Source organism: Malaclemys terrapin, chromosome 1 (genome assembly GCF_027887155.1).
Source record: "Malaclemys terrapin pileata isolate rMalTer1 chromosome 1, rMalTer1.hap1, whole genome shotgun sequence".
Taxonomy (NCBI): Eukaryota; Metazoa; Chordata; order Testudines; family Emydidae; genus Malaclemys; species Malaclemys terrapin.
In genome coordinates, this window is record NC_071505.1 from 290,276,952 (window position 1) to 290,298,822 (window position 21,871).

General features: G+C 41.2%; 1 protein-coding gene across 1 annotated transcript in view; it reads right to left on the minus strand.

The window, feature by feature from the left end:
- The window catches only part of VWA8 (von Willebrand factor A domain containing 8), a 264,570-nt gene that overhangs the window by 110,648 nt on the left and 132,051 nt on the right, over positions 1–21,871 (minus strand). The window contains 1 exon segment of the mRNA XM_054013957.1: positions 3,242–3,317. Within this exon segment, the coding sequence (XP_053869932.1) occupies positions 3,242–3,317 (76 nt within the window).

Below are 21,871 nucleotides of genomic sequence, written 5' to 3' on the forward strand. Positions count from 1 at the left end.
GTAAAACTTTAGAGCAGAGGTAGGCAACCTATGGCACGCATGCCAAAGGTGGCACTTGAGCTGATTTTCAGTGGCACTCACACTGCCCAGGTCCTGGCCACCGGTCCGGGGGGGGGGGGGGGGGGGGGGGGCTCTGTATTTTAATTTAATTTTAAATGAAGCTTCTTAAACATTTTAAAAATCTTATTTACTTTACATACAACAATAGTTTAGTTATATATTATAGACTTATAGAAAGAGACCTTCTAAAAATGTTAAAATGTATGACTCGCACGCGAAACCTTAAATTAGAGTGAATAAATGAAGACTCGGCACACCACTTCTGAAAGGTTGCCAACCCCTGCTTTAAAGCCTACAAGTCAATTCAGTCACTCACTCAGAGAAACAAGTTTGTTTACATTTACTGGAGATAATGCTGCCCACTTTCTTATTTACAGTGTCACCTGACAGTGAGAACAGGCATTCAACATGGCACTTTTGTAGCCAGCACTGCAAGATATTTACATGCCAGATATGCTAAACATTCATATGCCCCTTCAAGCTTTGGCCACTAATCCAGAGGACATGCTTCCATGCTGATGACATGCGTTAAAAAAAATAATGCATTAATTAAATTTGTGACTGAACTCCTTGGGGGATAATTGTATGTCTCCTGCTGTTTTACCCGCATTCTGCCATATATTTCATGTTCAGGCAGTCTCAGATAACCACCCAGCATATGTTGTTCGATTTAAGAACAATTTTGCTGCAGATCTGACAAAGCGCAAAGAAGGTACCAACATGAGATTTCTAGAAATAGATACAGCACTCGACCCAAGGTTTAAGAACCTGAAGTACCTTCCAAAATCTGAGAGGGATGAGATGTGGAACATGTTGTCAGAAGTCTTAAAAGAGCAACATGGCGATGCACAAACTACAGACCCTGAACCACCAAAAAAGAAAATCACCTTCTGTTGATGGCATCTGACTCAGATGATGAAAATGAATGTGGGTCAGTCTGCACTGCTTTTATTGAGCCGAACCCGTCATCAGCATGGAAGCAAACCTCTGAGAAAAGTATTACAATACTCCTTTGATAAGCCCCAATCCTGTATAGTTTACTGAGAATTGACTATTGCAGATTTACTTCTGTTTAAATATGTATACGCGTGCATGCACAACCACACATATGTAGCTATATGTATGTGTGTACACAAACACAATGAATTGAAATAAAACACATTTTAGTCTTGTGTATGAACCCCAGCTTTGTTTTCCTTTCTATTTTTTAATTAAAAATAGGTAAGTTATATTTTACACCTAAGGCTGCGAATCTGTGATGGAGATCACAGAAGACATGAACTCCGTGACTTTCTGGGATCTCCGTGACTTCTGCAGTGGACAGTGCAACTGGCCCAAGGGCCACCTGAGCAGCTGGGGCAGCCCCTAGGGAGCCGCACCGACCGCTGCTCAGGCATCTCCCCCCCCCCAGCAGCAGCAGGAATTTGGGTGTGGGAGGGCGCTCAGGGCTGGGGCAAGGGGTTGGGGCACGGGAGGGGTTCGGGGTGCGGGTTCGGGGTGCAGGCTCTGGGCAGCGCTTACCTCCTGGACCTCCCTGGAAGTGGCAACATGTCCCTCCCTTGGCAGTCTCCACCCGTAAGCGCCACACCCGCAGCTGCCATTGGCCACATTTCCTGGCCGATGGTGGCTGCAGAGCCAGTGCTCAGGGCAGGGGCAGCATGGAGAGCCCCCATGGCCATGCCTCCACCTAGGAGCCGAGAGACATGTCGCTACTTCTGGGGAGTCGCGCGGAGCGTGGTAGAGAGCCTGCCAGCACCGCTGTCCCCACAGCACCAGTGAGGGTCCTGGGCTGCCCCCCTGAGCACCCGTGGCACCCCAGGGCTGCCCCCTGCCCCAGAGCGCCTGATTTAGTCAGGGTTATATAGTACAAGTCATGGGCAGGTCATGAGCCGTGAATTTTTGTTTACGCCCATGACCTGTGCATGACTTTTACTAAAAATATCCATGCCTAAAACAGCTTTAATTACAGCCAAGATTTTAAAAATTGGATGCCTAAAGTTAGACTCCTAAATCCATGTTCAGGCACCTAAATCAGTGGCCTGATTTTCAAGAGCTGAACTCTCGGCAACTCTCACTAACTTCCAGTGTTCTTCCAACAGAAAGTCAATGGAAACTGTTGAGTGTTCAGCATTTTGAAAAATTAAACTACTGATCTTGGTGTGTGAATATGGACTTGGAAGTCTAACTACAGGCTCCTATGTAAACATTTTTTTTTAACATATATATTATTGAAGACTACCTCTGAATTCTGTCTAGCTAATGGAGTGGATGTGTGGGCAAATGCTGCTGGGAGAGAAGACCTCATCTATCATACCAGAGCCCAAACTCTGTGAATGGCATGACATGCAGAAACAGATTGTCTTGCATATGCACACACCATGTGCCTGTGCATGAATGGTGGTTGTGCACACATGGAAAAGGCTTTGCAAACATGCAATGCATTGGCGTGTATGGAGGAAGGGCAGCAGGTGATACTGAAATGAAGAAGGAATGCTAGAAGAGATGCCACTGCTCTGGGGTGAAGGTGAGGTGAAGCTGCCGTGACAGACAAGAGTGATACTGTTAAAGCAGAACCAGACGGAAGGGGATGCTGCAGCTGGGAAGGAGATGAGGAGGTTGGGCAGGACCAGATTCTGCTGATTGTGAGGTGTGATGAAAACTGTAGCTAACATAAGCAGTCTGGATCCTGCTTGGGAGGATGGAGCAGAAGGAGCAGTCTGCTTGGGAGGATGGAGCAGAAGGCGGTATAGGGAGTGGGGCACAGGTGTTAGGAGTCTGAGTCACTGGGTATGTAGGATGTGTGTTTAGAAACTGGAAGGGAAACATCGGAAAATTTCAGTGCATCAAGTAATTCCAAAATGAAATAAATAATATGCTCCTTCTGCATGTCAGATACAACAAGATCCCAGAATACTACACTGATTGGCTTGTGGCACACAAAATGTACGTGAAATAAACAATAAGAAGTTGTCCAATACTGCTAATAATGTCTTGCCATATTTGATTCTGTTGATGAATTATAATATTCTCATGAAAGTTTACAGTACCCAGACCACAGGGATAAGAATGTTATAACTTAGTCCATTATTCCTTGGCCTTTGTGGAGCCTCCAATATATTTTTTAACAGTTTTAGAAATGAAAATAGATTTTCAAATCTACAAATATAATTTAAATACTGACCAGTGGTGAGTCTTCATATGTAATACGGCCATCTGTAACGGAAGGCTGCAGAGTAAGGCTCTGTACAGTTGTATCCCTGAGATTAAAAAAAATGTAATTGGAAACAAAATAAAACTGACTTTTATTCATAAACTAAAAGGAAAAAAATAAAATTGAAAGCCCTATTTGTGAGCAATACTGCAGAATTTTCTCTCCTGTAACAGGAAAAGCAACAATAAATGAAAAGCCCACAAACCATTATGCACCAGAGTACAGAAACTCATGGAACCAATGTACAGGGTTGAGTAACATAGTGATGTCATGTACGAAGAGTAATTTTATTTTTAAACTTCATGAGGTACCAAAGTGGTAGGTGCCTGGGCGCCCCAGAGAGCCTGACTTTTCCACTCCACTTTCTAAGACCCATAAGAAGAAGTGTACTGAGGATGATTAGAGAGACCATTGCCACGATCCCTAATTGGTCAGAGAAGTTACTGTTTAGCAATCTCTCTTCCTCGCTCAAGGTTTTCATAGCAATTCCTTGCCCCTTTGAACCTGGGAAGTGAGAAATCTAAACACTGAACCCCATCTCTCCCATATGGAAGTGAAACGTGCTATCACTAGTTCTGGGTAAAGCATGCATGTTTTAAACTATAATTTTCAGGAAAAACATTTCCAAATGTCAAAGAAATCCCCTCAGATAAAGCAAACTGCTTAGCAGTGTCAAAGTGAAGTCCAGTTAATATTTTAATTGCCCTGGTCCATACTACTATCTTCAAGAGGAAGTGAGATTAGAAAAAAATAGTTCTGACCAAAAAATAGTTCGTTTTTCAATTTTTACTATCTGAACTGCACCAGATGGAATAACTATTTACTAGCACTTGATACATCATTGTATCATAAAGTGCTAAAGTTAGTTGTTGTTTTTTGCTTTTTAATGTTTAGTGTTCCTTTCTTTCCAAAATAACATACATTTAGGGAGGTTTTTTTAAAAACAGTCTGATGAAAATGTGTGGAGAGTATACCCTTTAATTTCAGTTAGTACAATCGACTTCAATTAAAACTAAATGTGTAGCAAATGAAGAACAGGTTGTAGTTCAGGAAGGTCAAACACAATATCTCTTTATCTGATTAAACCACAAACCTTATTATGAGCTCTCCTTTAACAAAAATCACGCTCACCTTCATAGCCATCTACTGAATCAGAATTATTTGCTTAACCTAAGGTTATTCGTCACTCAAAACTTCAACCTTAGATTTATCTTCAGATTTTGTAACACATTTGTAAAAACCAGCAAGAACTCAGATAGGCTTCATAGACACAGGAAATCAAATATAGCATTGTTTGTAGTAAACTGTAAAATGGAAAGCATCCAATTTTAGCTGAAATCTGGAAGTAGTTAACATCCAAATCTGTCAGTAGCATTTCTATCCCCAACAACTACTGCCTTATTTAACAAAGATCATAATTGATCATCCCTAAAGTCTCTGCTAAAAACAAAACAAAAAACCCCAAGCAAGACCATAATAAAAACACAAACTGCTAATTAAATCTTTGCAGCGGGGTATTTTTTTTTTTTTTTACAGATAAACGTAACATGAAACATCACTTTCCTACTACCTTAACCCATTTCTGTCTTGCAAGAGAAATCAATACTAGATGCAGCAACAACTTCAAAGAATAAAAGGTTTCCATAATAGTTCCTTGGTTGATCACCGATTACTTGTGATATAGGCCAAATTCACAGATGCTGTAATTAGGCATAAATCCATTGAAGTTATAATCTTTAGTCCAAACCCATAGTGCCTTAAGGGTACAAGCATTTTATGACACGTAAACCATACCAGTCAAGGACTAGAACACACACATCCAGTGATCAATTAAATGAGTTTTCATGAGTTGTTTGAAGGATAAAAGGGAAGATACTTATATACTAACAGGACTGTTCAAAGCATAAAAGGGTACACAACAAAGGCACAAATATGGGAGCACCACGGGAACAGGAGACAAATTGAGCAATCAGGAGGAAAGCCTGAACAAAACATGAGGCACGGGGAGGCGGTTACAGAAGGCTTTGAAGACTACAAGTCCGACCTTCATAAAAAAGGGAACAACTGCAAAGATAAAAGAGGTGGGGAGATATACAGTGGTATTATGGATGGGCATAAGAGGGTATGGGCAGAACTGGAAAAGAGGAAAGACAAGAGATCAATAAGTGCAATCAGTGTAAATAAGAACAGTATATCAGCTGGTTGTTGTTAATCATATGGCTCCAGTTTGAAACATCATCTGATATATTAAAAAATGGTCCCCATCTACAGAGCGCTCAAATCATGCTTTATGTCATGCTAATTAACACAACTCCTCATAACAACATAATTTTCAGCTTAATTTTCTAGTGAAGACAAGGAAATCAAGACTGAAAGTAGTGGGAGGAAACAGAATCAGGTGACAGAGGGCAGAAATGTTTTAATCATCCGGGAGCCTACAAAATGTAGAAAACATTTAGAAGCAAGAGGAAGACCAAGGACAGAGTAGGCCCGTTACTCAACGAGGTGGGAAAGATAATAACAGAAAATGTGAAAATGGCAGAGGTGCCAACAAGTAATTCCAAAGTGAAATAAGAAGAAGGTTGGTGGTGATTGGATGTCTAACATAGTGAATGCCAGTGAAAATGAGGTAGGATCAGAGTCTAAAATAGGGAAAGAACAAGTCAAAAATTACTTAGACAAGTTAGATGTCTTCAAATCACCAGGGCCTGATGGAATGCATCATAGAATACTCAAGGAGCTGACTGAGGAGATATCTGAGCCATTAGCAATTATCTTTGAAAAGTCATGGAAGATGGGAGACATTACAGAAGACTGGAAAAGGACAAATATAGTGCCCATCTATAAAAAGGGAAATAAGGACAACCCGGGGAATTACAGACCAGTCAGCTTAACTTCTGTACCCGGAAAGATAATAGAGCAAATACTTAAATCAATTTGCAATCACCTAGAAGATAATAAAGTGATAAATAACAGTCAGCATGGATTTGTCAAGACCAAATCATGTCAAACCAACCCGAGAGCTTTCTTTGACAGGGAAACAACCCTTGTAGATGAGGGGAAGTGGTAGATGTGGTATAACTTGACTTTAGTAAGGCTTTTGATACTGTCTTGCATGACCTTCTCATAAACAAACTAGGGAAATACAACCTAGACGGAGCTACTATAAGATGGGTGCATAACTGGTTGGAAAATCATTCCCAAGGAGTAGTTATCAGTGGTTCACAGGGATGCTGGAAGGGCATAACGAGTGGGGTTCCGCAGGGATCGGTTCTGTTCAATATTTTCATCAATGATTTAGGTAATGGCATAGAGAGTACACTTATAAAGTTTGCAGACGATACCAAGCTGGGAGGGATTGCAAGTGCTTTGGAGGATAGAATTAAAATTCAAAATGATCTGGACAAACTAGAGAAATGGTCTGAAGTAAATAGGATGAAATTCAATAAGGTCAAATGCAAAGTACTTCACTTAGGAAGGAACAATCAGTTGCACAAATACAAAATGGGAAATGACATGAGCCTAGGAAGGAGTACTGCAGAAAAGGATCTGGGGGTCATAGTGGATCACAAGGTAAATATGAGTCAACAATGTAATGCTGTTGCAAAAAAAAGCAAATATCATTCTGGACTGTATTGGCAGGAGTATTGTAAGCAAGACACGAGAAGTAATACTTCCGCTCTACGCCGCGCTGATTAGGCCTCAACTGGTGTCCAGTTCTGAGCACCACATTTCAGGAAAGATGTGGAAAATTGGAGAAAGTCCAAAGAAGAGCAACAAAAATGACTGAAGGTCTAGAAAACATGACCTATGAAGAAAGATTGAAAAAAATGGATTTGTTTAGTCTGGAGAAGAGAAGACTGAGAGGGGCCATGATAACAGTTTTCAAGTACATAAAAGGTTGTTACAAGGAGGAGGGAGAAAAATTGTTCTTCTTAACCTCTGAGGTAGGATAGGAAGCAATGGGCTTAAATTGCAGCAAGAGTGGTTTACGTTGGACATTAGGAAAAACTTCCTAACCGTCAGAGTGGTTAAGAACTGGAATAAATTGCCTAGGGAGGTTGTGGAATCTCCATCATTGGGGATTTTTAAGAGCAGGTTGGACAAACATCTGTCCAGGATGGTCTAGATAATACTTAGTTTTGCCTTGAGTGTAGGGGACTGAACTAGATGACCTCTTCAGGTCCCTTCCAGTTCTATGATTCTAAAATAATTGTAGAATTGTTCCTACTGGCATGCAGGAGTTATAGCATGTACATAACACATTCCAATATCTTCTGATAAAAAAAGTAAATCTGAAGAAAGATAGTTTGCATGGCATTAGAAAGTACCCAGGATAGCCACAAAGCAATTTCCAAACTTCTTCTCAATTCCCTGGCTATTCTCCATTCCTTCCCTTTTTGCAATATTTTCAAAAAGTATTTTGGGGACTTGCAGTTAATCAGGAAAGCTAAATGTCTGGCATAGCCCAGAATTAATTCTAGTGATTTCCCTCCTGTCCCGCAGATCAGTATAACCAAATCCAGTATGCCAAAATCCAATATTTTCTTAGCATACCAGGTGCAGAAGATATTAACAACCTCTCAGTCTGCTGGCATTAGTCTTTCCTTTCATAAACATAAAATATGCAGTAAGGCTTCAATAATTTCCACTTTTCTTCAATAAATTTAATGTGGATTACAAGACAGAAAACATATACAAAACTGACTCATGTCTTTCAGAAAATCTCCAACTTGTACTAAACTACATTAAGGTAGAGACATACACATTAAGTGACTACAGTTGAACCTTAGTTACAAACACCAGAGTTACAAACTGACCAGTTCACTACACACCTCATTTGAAACCAGAAATACAGAATCAGGCAGCAGCAGAGACCAAAAAACAAAACAAAACAAAAAACCAAACAACAAAAAGTACAGTGCTGTGTTAAATATAAACTACTAAAAGAAAATAAAGGGAAAGCAGCATTTTTCTTCCGCATAGTAAAATTTCAAAGCTATATTAAGTCAATGTTCAGTTGTAAACTTTTGAAAGAACAACTATAATGTTTAGTTCAGCTTTATGAACAACCCCCATTCCCAAGGTGTTCGTAACTCTGAGGTTCTACTATATGCTATATTTGAGACTTCTCAACATTGCTGACTAGATTTTTTAAAGCTACAACTATGAATAACTGGCATTCCTGTCACCAGGTTGCAGAATTTCACTCCCCACATCAAATGACCTAAACTTGCAGTTTTCCTAGTTGATGTTTACTAATTAGTATCTCTCAACATTAGCCAGGTTCTCACAGAGACATGAGCAACGGAGCTTTCAGCCTCATCACGCTCCGCACAGAAGCAAGGAAGTGGGAACATAGGAGCAGGTGAGAAAAATGGTCTAATAAATTGTCATCCTGTTTAACTGAGACAATTAGTTCTGTCCTATTAAAAGCAGAAACTGAAATGATGTAGTGTCATTTCCTACTGGCTTATTTTTGCCTCTACAAAAAGAAAAATCCATCAGCTCTTCTCGATCATGATGCTGCTGGGTTCATGACGGTGTCTCCAAAACTCTTGTGGACATTTTTTTCCTTACTCCATCCCACAATTATACTTGTTTTGCCTAGACATGTTTTCCTTCTTGTAGCTAAGCATTGCTGCTGGTGCTTTGTTTAGCCCAGATTGATTTTTTTCTGGAGTTTACACATTTATTCAACACTAACTTGTCTCAATTAGTTACAATCCTGATTTTGATTCCTAGCATCCAGTGAAGTAGCTGTAAGACCTTGGAAAATCCCACTAGAAGAAGCACTTATTGAACAGATTGTTTGATCAAGTACTGGTGGTAGAAGAGAAGAGGTAATCCCTCTGCTGACTCTCTGACCATTTTCTTTAAAACTATGTAAGTCTTACAAAAATAATCTATTTTGAAAAAAAGATTCTTGCTAAGGCATATTTAATTACCTTAATTAATGCAATTACCATGCCCATTCAATTCTGCGGGCAATTTAAGCACTGAGACTAACCAGGGCGCCAATTAGTGCTAAATGCAATATTGCCTTTTTTAAATGCAGTCACTTCTTCACTAAGGGACTGGATCAAAATCACTACTTATCTCAAACAGGCCACCAAAGGACTGGAACAAAATGACTACGTATTTCACACAGGTCACCAACCATATTGGTCATCATTACCAATCTGGATCATAATTCAAATCAGTCAACTAGAAAAATTCTCCAATTTTCCAATTTCACCAAGATATTAAGTCCTCTAAGCAAATTATTTGAAAATAAGTGGAAAATTTGTTACTTTCTGGGACTAACTTCTTCCCCCACTGCAAGACTACTGGGTTGATCCTCTCTTACTGCAAATACCAGGGGCAGTACAGATTTGTTCATCGGGTCTGTGGCTTGGCCACATTCCTTCCACCCTCGCTCCAGATGAATATTTCTAAAGCTGTTTGGAAATGCTAAATCTTTATTAATAGATGAATAAGGAATTACTGTTTAATATTAAACTATAGGAATGGAACCTGAAGGAGCCACATAAAAGACTTAACTTGAGTGGGCAAGGCTATGGGGAGAGATCAGTCCCAGACGGGATATCACTGAGTAACGAATTTTCCATTCTGGATCCTGACCTCTTCCCCATTCTGAGACATATGCGATGTAAGGAAAAATTACTTGAGCAGGAGGAGGGAAAGAGAGAGAGAAGTAGGACAAAAGAAAATGTTCCCTCTTCCCTAGAATTGGTATTATTAGTGTATTCTGAGCACCTTCTTGCTGAATGATGTTTCCACAGAGGAATGAATGTCAAGCTAGTAATGCTTTATAGAAGCATTGATGGTGTCCAGGTGACAGCTTTAGATTTCTTCTGTAGCGGCTGATGTATTTTCCACCTCGGACATTACCAGGTAAGTGTTTGAACAAGCTCTTATAATTGGCTTACATTCAGCTAAAAGAAAAATAAGCATATGACACTGTTTAACTGAGATGGGAGAGTAAGAGGTCGAGGGTATGTTGTAAGGAATCCAGAACAAACATCTGGTTTCACTAGGGTTAATCTTTTTATCTTGAAAACAGCAGGAGAATTTTGTCCAAATCCTTGTGTAGGCTGAGAGGGTGGAATGTTAGGAGAATCTCTTTGGGAAATTATCCCTTATCATTTAAGGATCTACTGCTCAACCGTCAAATTATTAGGCTCAGGTAGACTAAATTTAGATACAGGAACAGGCCACGTGATTCAAGATCCAGCCTGCTAGGAAGATGGAAGGGAGGTCTCTCAGACAGCTGCCTCCTCTCCAGCTGGAGGCGATGAGATTGACCACTGTTTCTTCCTTTTTTATCTTTCAAATCACATTTCCTAGTAGTGAAAGGGGAGAAAGCAGAGGACCTTATTCAGCCATTTATTGAGGCAGAATGTATGTTCCTTCCAGTGTACTTTGGTCTGCTTTCATGATCAATAATAGTCTCATAGTTGTATTTCATCTGAACACAAATAAGTCATTCTGGGGTGACCGAGGTTGGAGAAATATTTATTAGTTCAGGGACTGTTTTGAGTTGTCTAATTGCTGAGGGCTAAGCTACTCCATTCTTGTGTTTAGTGTCCCCCAATTGGTGTCTTCTCTGGGAAGTTGATGCTCTGGAGCCTGTGTGACCTTAACCCCGTTCTCTGTGTGCACTTATAATTATATCTCTAAGATTCCTCAGCCAGGCTATTATCACTATTTCAGCAACACATTTTACTTGTTTGGCATCAGCAGAACTACTTGGGCTATAAAAGGTACAACTCAGCATGAGGAAGATGGCAGAACCAAGCTGTAGCAGGGTGGTAACCCCGCTCCGGTCCAGAGGGGGCTGTGGTTGGAGAAAGCAGCTTTTAGGCTGAGCTGATTGGGGGAAAGTGGCTGCAGCTGGGGCCCAAACAGACTCAGCTGGCCCTATAAAGGTCAGGGCAGTCTCTCTCTGAGTGCAGAGAGAGAAGGGCTTGGCTGCAGCAAGCTAGGGATAGCGTACTTGAGTGGAGCAGGACTGGGGACAGGCTGAGGAGCTGGGGAGCTCCAGCCTGGATAGCCCCAGGCTGTGGCCTAGTGGAAGGCCAAGGGGTACTGGGGGTTGCAGAGGGCAGCCCAGGGCTAGGCCCAGGCAGCAGGTCCAAACCCTCCTTGCCAGTGATGAGTGGCCTATACTGCAGTCTGCCCCAGGGAGCGGGGGCTAGTTGGTGATTGGCAATGGCCTAGTGCTGAGGCAAGGTGGGGATAGTGGGTGGGGGTTCCCCTGGGAGGGGAGACCTAGCGTGTGGGTACTGCCAGGGGGCAGCACCCAGAGCAAGGGGCACCGGGGTCCTGGGAGGGACAAGGGAGCGGGAAGGAGAGGACAGGTGGATCACCGGCCTGCTGAGGGCACTCCAGAGGCTGGAGAGCTAATTCCCTGGATGACCAGCAGGAGGCACTGCAGGGGTGAGTTGGCTCCTCTTATACAAGTCCATAGAAACTATATGTCAAATTAACCTTTCCAATCAATGTGCCATCTTCAAATGGGGAAATTATATATCCCCTCCCTGCCATTTTTTAATTAAATTATAATGAAATCATCTCACCCTAATTGCTAACTCCTCAATGAGGGAGATGTCCTTCTACAACTCCCACATTGTGTGTAAGAACATGTTTCACTCAGTGAACAGCTGGAAACACTTAGATCAACTTGAGAGGAAAGTGAAAATCTCTGCCTTTCTATCCTAAATTGTATTTCTCCATGACTGCCAAACTGCAGAAAATTCAAGCTGAATTCAGCTTCTAACAAGGTAAATAAGCTCTCTAGCAGCTGGAATCTGCCAATTTCAGTGCCAGTCAGTCAGACAGTTTATGAAAGGCTAGTGATGGGAATCGAAAACACAAGCTTGGACGAATGCTTGCAAGTCTTACACTGCAACATTACAATGACTGAAAACGTACACAAAAATGGAAATAACAGTCACATGATAGTCACTGCTTCAATGCAGTGAAGAGAAATTTATATCACAAAAGGTACTATTGTTAATGTTTATTTCCCATCTCATAAATTGTTCAAAGAATAAAGCACAGTTTTAAGCTATTTTGTTCAGTGATGCATGAACAAATATAATAATAGTTTAGACATGCATTTCTACTACTCAAATTCATAACAAAGAACAGATATTTATTCTTTATATGTCTGCATAGATTACAGCAACAATGATACTTTCAACTGGTACATCAAGTATAATATTGTCACTTAATATTTCTTCCTCACTTTGGCATAATTGTCTATAAATGTATATAACTGAACCCAAAACCTAAAACTCTATAAGAGAACAATTTAAGAAATTCTCAGGGACATTAGTACAAAAATGTTTTTTCTGTGATTGATCACCTGTAAAATTCAATGTAGTTGTAGCCATGTTGATCCCAGGAGAAGAAGAGAGAAGATAAGTGACGTAGTATATTTTATTGGGCCAACATTTATTGGTGAGAGAGACAAGCTTTCAAACCCCACAGAGCTGCTCTTTGTGGCTTGGAAGCTTGTTTCTCTCACCAACTGTACTTGTAAAATGGACAGACTGGCCAAACTCAAGTAAACATGCAGATATATTTTGCCATTTAAAGTGTTCCTTGCTGTCCTAGATTCTAACTACCCCGGTAAGAGAAAGATGCCCATCAACCATCAGCTTGCAAGAACAGCTATATCTTAATTCTACTATATAAGCTGTCTTGGACCACTAAAGCTCTTCTTTCTTAAATCAACTTTTTAATTTAAAATTTAAAAAAAATCTGAAGTCAAAGCTTAAAGGGTAATTTTAAGTTACCCCAACTGGGAACGCAGATAATTAGATTTATAATGATTATGTGATCTGTAAAGAGGGGAAAGAAAATTAACATCAAAAGATTAACACACAATTTATACTAAGTGTTGCTTGTAGGGACACCAAAAGCTCATCCCCACCCCCATTCATTTGATTGTTAAAGATCTCAAAATAATTAGGTTTATTTTGAAAAAGACAGCATGTGTGTCAAGTCAGTCTCTTCTTTTTAAAATTGGCATACTTCAGCAGTTTATCAGTGAAGTGGAAAAGGCACAAGACACACTGTATAGCTTTTCAAAACAGGAATTAATATCATCCCTTTAATCATCAATCACTAAAACAAATATATTAGCTATGACAGGGAGTTGCAGTAGTAGCAGTGTAGATTCTCAGCCAAAAAAAAAAAAAACCTTTCAAAAATAGGGAAGGCCAGCAACAAAGCAGTGAAAGTCAGTTTAAATAATAGTAAGAACGACTTCCAAATACCTAACATTGCTATATCCATCTAATATTGGTATTTTGTTACCAGTGACAAATATACTATGTCAAATCATTTACCAGCAAAGCCACTATGCACCTTAGCACATCCACACACAAACAGTGGGGGAAAAGGAGAAAAGTTTTTTGAAATTTCAGTTAGTAGATAGCAAAGAATGAACTGAAGTCTTAATATGGTTAGTTAAAGGAGCACCCTGACTAAACCTGCTTCTATATTTCTATGCAGTTAAAAGGAGGGAGGGAGAGAGGGATTCTATAACCTCTAGTTCCATGAAAAGGTACAGTAGTCTATATTCTCAAAGACAGCGTTCCAGAGGAGAGTATATAGAACAACTATGTCCCAAACTAAAGGCAAGAGCATGAGGTAGCTAGGATTTTCAGCCCCCACCCACCCTTTCTGGGTACTGACTCATTTCAATTTTCCAGGAAGATATTTTTAGGGAGAGTTCTCTCAAGACAGAGACAGCCAGACACTCTAAAGTTCTCAAGCAGCATTTTTCTTACTCTTCCTACCTGTAAATTTTGATTATCAAAAGACATATTTTTCAACAATTAGGGTATGTATGGTGAAATCAATGTTTATAGACATTTACTGACAAATCTAATGCTTCCAAGCCTACAGATATTTTAAAATGTGGTGTCTCCCCAAAACCATATACCTCTCACCCTTTTTTTCCCCTCATGACTCAGGATACTATATTCAAGAGTTCAAGACAGTAGATAAAAGAGGAACACCAGGGTTTCTATGATTTTGCAACTATATTCAACTACATAGAGTTTCTTTAATCATATAATCTGATCTAAGATGGGTTTTTAAAACTATACTTTGGAAATATGGATATTCTGGCATGGTCAGACACAGCCAAAGATTTTAGTGAGAAGAATGGACCTGTTTCAAATTGCATAGTTGCTCAATTTGGTTGAATCTATTACTGAAAACGAATGGCAGCACACTTTCATAGCTACATCACTGAATTCTTCGTACCCTTCTTTAACAGAAATCCAGAATTCCTGGTTTGTTAGATTTGAAAACTTAACCTTCTGCACAGGGCCGGCCCACAACTTTTTGGCATCTGAGGCGGGGAGCTCAAATGACACCCCCATACTCCCTTGCTTGGGCCAAAACTTTGAAAGGTCTCAATTCTGCCTTGCTCCTGTTCTACTCCTCTCATGGTACTGCTCTGCTACCTACCAACTTAAAATGCCTTGTTCAAAATTTTTAAGTAACACTTAACTTTCAAACGCCTCAAAAGCAAATGTTACTTTTCTTGTCTGCATAGTAAACACTGGCATTTTTATCTGTTTGAATAATCAAAGTGGTGCTTTCCGTGCCTTCTTAGTTGCAAAGATTTGAACTGCTTCCTGAAGGTCCACAGTCTGGGCCAGCTCATGCTCTATTGAGATGGTTGCAAGGCCGACCAGCCTCTCCTGTTTCATTGTGGAGCATAGATGTGTTTTTATTAACTTCAGCTTGGAGAAGCTGCGTTCTCCACTGGCAACTGATACAGGAAGTGTTAGAAGTATGCATAGAGCAACAAAAGTATTTGGAAAGAGGGTGGTCATCTTATTTGTGCACATATATTCCAGAACAGCCTTTAGAGTTGATCCTGCTGAAATGTATCTTGAAAGGGCTTTCAGTTCATCACTTAAAATCATTTGCATCAATACCGCGCATGTCATCATGTGTCAACACTGTCTCTAGTGCCCTGCATTGCTGGTGTAGGTCTTCTTCAAGTATAGTGAGACGTTTTGGAATATCATACGACATCACAAATATACTGCTGTTCCTTGAGCTGCATGAAATGTTCTTCAACTGACTGTATTGCATAATCTAGCACCTGGTTAAAGAATTCAACTTTGAATTGTTGTTTGCAGTCTCTTATGGGATGATCCCTTGCCTCGTAATCAAAATGTCTTCTTCTTTGGTGACTCTTGAATGGGTGAGAAAATAGCTTCAGTGTGAAGTTCCTCTGCACTCTTCAGAACATTTTGAAATCCCTTATCTGACCGGTAAGACTGTAGGTATGACTTGGCTTTGTCCAGTGTTCCATTGCTCCAGATATATCAAGGTCGACATCTTGCAGTCTCTTGCTTACAACATTTATTTCAAACAGTATGTCATGCCACAACACTAAGCCACACAGAAATTTGAAGTTACGTATGTTTCTGGTGATTCCATTTCTCTCTGCCACTGTTCTCCCACAAACAGTTCCTGTCATAGCATTATTCTCCATAATGGCAACTCTGGCTTCATCTATCTTCCCAATTTGGTGTTTGATAGGCTTTATCGCCTCCGCTCAACTTTAGAATAGAATCATAGAATATCAAAGTTGGAAGGGACCTCAGGAGGTCATCTAGTGCAACCCCCTGCTCAAAGCAGGACCAATCCCCAATTAAATCATCCCAGCTAGGGCTTTGTCAAGCCTGACCTTAAAAACTTCTAAGGAAGGAGATTCCACCACCTCCCTAGGTAATCCATTCCAGTACTTCACCACCCTCCTAATGAAAAGGTTTTTCCTAATATCCAACCTAAACCTCCCCCACTACAACTTGACAACATTTCTCCTTGTTCTGTCATCTGCTACCACTGAGAACAGTCTACATCTATCCTCTTTGGAAGCCCCTTTCAGGTACTGGAAAGAAGCTATCAAATCCCCCCTCATTCTTCTCTTCTGGAGACTAAACAATCCCAGTTCCCTCCGCCTCTCCTCATAACTCATGTGCCTCAGCCCCCAATAATTTTTGTTGCCCTCCGCTGGACTCTTTCCAATTTTTCCACATCCATCTTGTAGTGTGGGGTCCAAAACTGGACACAGTACTCCAGATGAGGTCTCACCAATGTCCAATAGAGAGGAATGATCACGTCCCTCGATCTGCTGGCAATGCCCCTATTTATACAGCCCAAAATGCCGTTAGCCTTTTAGGGCACACTGTCGACTCATATCCAGCTTCTCGTCTTCTCTAACCTCTAGGTCCTTTTCTGCAGAACTGCTGGCTAGCCATTCGGTCCCTAGTCTGTAGCAGTGCATGGGATTTTTCCGTCCTAAGTGCAATACTCTGCAGTTGTCCTTGCTGAACCTCATCAGATTTCTTTTGGCCCAATCCTCTAATTTGTCTAGGTCCCTCTGTATCCTATCCCTACTCTCCAGCATATCTACCATTCCTCCCAGTTTAGTGTCATCTGCAAACTTGCTGAGGGTGCAGTCTACACCATCCTCTAGATCATTAATGAAGATATTGAACAAAACCGGCCCCAGGACCAACCCTTGGGGCACTCCGCTTGACACCGGCTGCCAAGTAAACATGGAGCCATTGATCATTACCCGTTGAGCCCAACGATCTAGCCAGCTTTCTATCCACCTTATAGTCCATTTATCCAGCCCATACGTCTTTAACTTGCTGGCAAGAATACTGTGGGAGACCGTATCAAAAGCTTTGCTAAAGTCAAGGAATAACACATCCACTGCTTTCCCCTCATCCACAGACCCAGTTATCTCGTCATAGAAGGCAATTAGGTTAGTCAGGCATGACTTGCCCTTGGTGAATCCATGCTGACTGTTCCTGATCACTACTTTCCTCTAAGTGCTTCAGAATTGATTCCTTAAGGACCTGCGCCATGATTTTTCCAGGGACTGAGGTGAGGCTGACTGGCCTGTAGTTCCCCAGATCCTCCTCCTTCCTTTTTTTAAAGATGAGCACTTACATTAGCCTTTTTCCAGTCATCCGGGACCTCCCCCAATCGCCATGAGTTTTCAAAGATAATGGCCAATGGCTCTGCAATCACATCCGCCAACTCCTTTAGTACCTTCGGATGCAGCGCATCGGGCCCCATAGACTTGTGCTCATCCAGCTTTTCTAAATAGTCCTGAACCACTTCTTTCCCCACAGAGGCCTGGTCACCTCCTCCCCATACTGTGCTGCCCAGTGCAGCAGTCTGGGAGCTGATCTTGTTCGTGAAGACAGAGGCAAAAAAAGCATTGAGTACATTAGCTTTTTCCACATCCTCTGTCACTAGGTTGCCTCCCTCATTCAGTAAGGGGCCCACACTTTCCTTGACTTTCTTCTCGCTGCTAATATACTTGAAGAAACACTTCTTATTACTCTTAACGTCTCTTGCTAGCTGCAACTCCAAGTGCAATTTGACCTTCCTGATTTCACTCCTGCATACCTGAGCAATATTTTTATACTCCTCCCTGGTCATTTGTCCAAGCTTCCACTTCTTGTAAGCTTCTTTTTTATGTTTAAGATCAGCAAGGATTTCACTGTTAAGCCAAGCTGGTTGCCTGCCAGATTTACTCTTCTTTCTACACATCGGGATGTTTTTTTCCTGCAACCTCAATAAGGATTCTTTAAAATACAGCCAGCTCTCCTGGACTCTCTTCCCCCTCATGTTATTCTTCCAGGGGATCCTGCCCATCCGTTCCCTGAGGGAGTCAAAGTCTGCTTTTCTGAAGTCCAGGGTCCATATTCTGCTGCTCTCCTTACTTCCTTGTGTCAGGATTCTGAACTTGACAATCTCATGGTCACTGCCTCCCAGTCCCGTCCACTTTTGTTTCCCCTACTAATTCTTCCCTGTTTGTGAGCAGCAGGTCAAGAAGAGCTCTGCCCCTAGTTGGTTCCTCAAGCACTTGCACCAGGAAATTGTCCCCTACACTTTCCCAAAACCTCCTGGATTGTCTGTGCACCGCTGTATTGCTCTCCCAGCAGAAATCAGGGAGACTTTCCCATCGTGTGGCACTCAGTGGTTTCAGTGTCAGAGAGGATGTTCCTAGATGTTGCTTCAAAATTTGCCATCGATGACTTGATACAGAGAAAAATACATAGATGCTTTGAATTACATTAAAAAATTCAGCAGCCTCACTAGAAGTTGATGCTGCATCACTAACCACCAAGTTCAATGAATGAGAACTGCATGGGACAAAAAAAGCTCGAGGGTTTAACTCTCGGATCCGTGTCTGCACTCTTCGGTTCTTTCCTCTCACGTTGGCACCATTATCATAGCCCTGACCTCTCATGTCAGCTATTGCAATTCCTGTATCTTCCAGCTTTTTAAGAAGCACATTTGTCATACCAGCTCCTGTAGTATCAATGTCAATAAATTCTAGCAAATGCTCTCTGACATTCACCATTGCAGTGACATTTTCACTAGGTTCTGTTGCTGTTACAAAACGCACCATTAAAGTCATTTGTTCCGTATGGCTGATGTCAGGTGTGCAGTCCAGAATAATATCTTGCAGACTTCAGATCTGCCACAATCTTCTGTTTGACTTTTGTTGCCAGTAACTGGATGATCTCATTTTGAATTGTTTTTCCAATGTAATGGTGTGTGTACATTTCTTAGGTGGTGACTCTTCTTAGATGCTCCTGGAGTACAGTATCAAACTCAGCCATCAGCTCCACAATTTTAAGGAAGTTTCCATTGTTTAACACATACAGCTGATCTGAAGTGCCACGCAGTGCTAGGTAGCAAGCATTCTCACAATGGCAATGAGCCTTTTCAAAATATTTTACCAGTAAAGAGAGTCTGATGCAATCTTTTCTTGATGCTGGTCATCTATGGTGGCCTTTAACCTTAGTCTCATCTCAAGCTCTTTCCACCTATGGAATGCTCTCTGGTGATTTTCTGCCTTCTCATGGCATGCCAAATTTCTAGCCAGATTTTTCCAGCCCTTTGTTCCTGTAGACCCCAATGTGTCTGGAACATTAGACTGGAAGAGTTTGCAACAAAAACAGTATGCAGCATTCTGGGTTTTTGAGTACATAAGCCATGGCCTCTCCACTTTGCCACCATTGGGGATTTCACACCAGTAATGTGTTGGATGGAAACTTTGATTTCCTTTGTCTTTGGGGAACATGAAGTTTTTCACTTGCTGTGGCCCATTCAGTACAAAGAAGTCCCTCAGGCTACTGCTCAAGTGGGTCCACAGTCCTGGATCATCTAGAGTTAAGGAACTAAACTCTGAAGCAGCTGTTTCTTGAGCCTCCACCACACTCTTCTCTGATCTACACTTTTCTTCAGGAACGTGCATGGTTACATCCATTTGAGATGAAGATATGGATGCTGCAGTAGCTGCCAGGTCACCTGTACTCTGACTAACTGGAAGATCAGGCATCTCCTCACCACTCACATCCTCACTGGGTCCGGAAGGCTCACTGTGAACATTTGTGTCTATGGATCTCAGGAGAGCTCCTTCCTGCTTAGATAGAAAAGCTTCCTTTGCTTGCTTGCTTTTTCTGAATGTTGCCCCAGAGGGGCGTTTTCTTCTTTCACTCATGACTGCTGTTCTGTGCCAGCAATAGTGGCTCTCAACACTCAATTGAAGGGGACAAATAAGCAGGCTGGTAGCAGGGACTGAGGGAAGATATCAGCATTTTAAGGGCCTAACTGGCTCCTACTACTTCAGTTGACTGCCTGTTCTCCTCAAGTGGGTTCAGGGAAGCAGCAGGAAATAGGAAGCTCCCTGTGAAGCTGGTGTTAATCAGTCCAGGCTCCTGGGGGTGCTAGAGAGGTACATAAGAGACTCCTCCTCTCTCTCCCTGCAGCTCCTGCTGCTTTCTGTTCTTCCCTCTCACCTTTTCTCTTGCCTGCCTGTTATGTCTCTTGTGCCCTCCTTCCTCCAGCACAGCACTCCACCATCTCTGTGCGTCTAGAGCAGAGAGAATACATATGCACCAGCAGCAGACACAATATTTTACACTATGGCGCCCCTCCCACAGTCTGGCACCTGAGACGGCTGCCTCAGTTCGCCTCATGGTAAGGCCAGCCCTGATTGACCCCTCTTAACTTGTTCTATCAACTGGTCCTGGAGGTCTTCTGCAAGGTCCTGGTTACTACCTTGGACCCCATTCTTGGATTATGCATTCTGAAACTGGTATAAACTGGGGTGAATTCCACAGTCCCTAGCTGCTGAAACTTTTTACCCCCTCTTAAATTTGATTAACTACAGCTCAAGTTGTACAGCCTTGACAAGAAACTGAACTTTCTTCCATCCAAAAAGAGCTTGAGTCAGTATTCCACACACAAAGGAAAGAATCTATAATGGAAATGGAAGGATAACTATTATATCTCTAGACAAAAAAAAAGGGTGGCATCTTAACAGAAAGGATGGACCAGTGAGATGACAAGGTGGTTGAGGTAGTATTTATTTATTTTTGGACCACTTCTGCTGGTGAGAGACAAGCTTTCGAGCTTACACAGAGCTCTCCTTCAGAAAGAATCAGTGCCTCAAGTGAACTCTAGAAAGCCTCAGGACCCTCTGTTGCTTTAGAAAAAGCAGCTTGATAGTGGAAATATATTTAAAACTAAGAGATGCAGAACCAAATGTTTAAATAATAGAAGATATTTGTACTCCAGCAAAAGCCTTTCTCCATATATAATTAGCATCTAATGTGATAGAAGAAGAGAAGCAAAATGACTCTTTTCCATTTTATTACATCAAGGGAGCCAGCGAACTGAACTTGATGGTACCTTCTTATGCTGTTTTTGTGTAGCAGCTGGGAGCTTACATTTATCTGTTACTCTCATCAGTGCCAAGAAGGGTTTTATGGTCTAACAATGCACGTTTTTTCCCTGAGTCTTCTGAAAAGCTTTAATTTTTTTTCCATTGCAAAATCTCTTTGCCATGAGAGGCTTTGTAATTTTTAAATAAGTGCTGTCACATCAATTTTTCTTCAAAACAATGAAGGCTTTTCCACACACAGAACCCCCATTTAAATAAAACTGCACTTTTAGAGTCATTCATTCTACTAACTTTGGCTTCAATTTTTTTTAATACACAATATTTCATTTCTCTTCACGTGATGGCAATTTTTTATACTACTAATATAACAGACCATAAAAGTTAGCAATGTCAAAAGTGATAAGACAGACAAAGACTATTAAAAGAACAATACTACTACCAACAGTTTATAATTTTAAAAAAATGTTAAATACTTGACTATGAATTTACATTTATATAGTGCCTTTCATCTAGAGGGATCTCAAAGTTCCATATTAACTTTACCAATGGATTTTTAATCTCTATATAAGAATCAGTTCACCATTAACTTAAGGATAATCTCTTCTAGAGAGAAATGTGACAACCGTTAACCAGCACCAAACACTACAAAACAGTTTAGAACAGCGAGTAAAAAAATAAAATACGCAACTGGAACTATAGGCAGAATGTAATTATCCAAATAACAATTTGGCCAGTATTCTACACACTTCCCACTCTTGTAAAGAAAAATGCCAAGGGGTCCTTAATGTCTCAATACTGCCTTAGAAGGAAGAGTGCCACTTACTATATTCACCACTAAC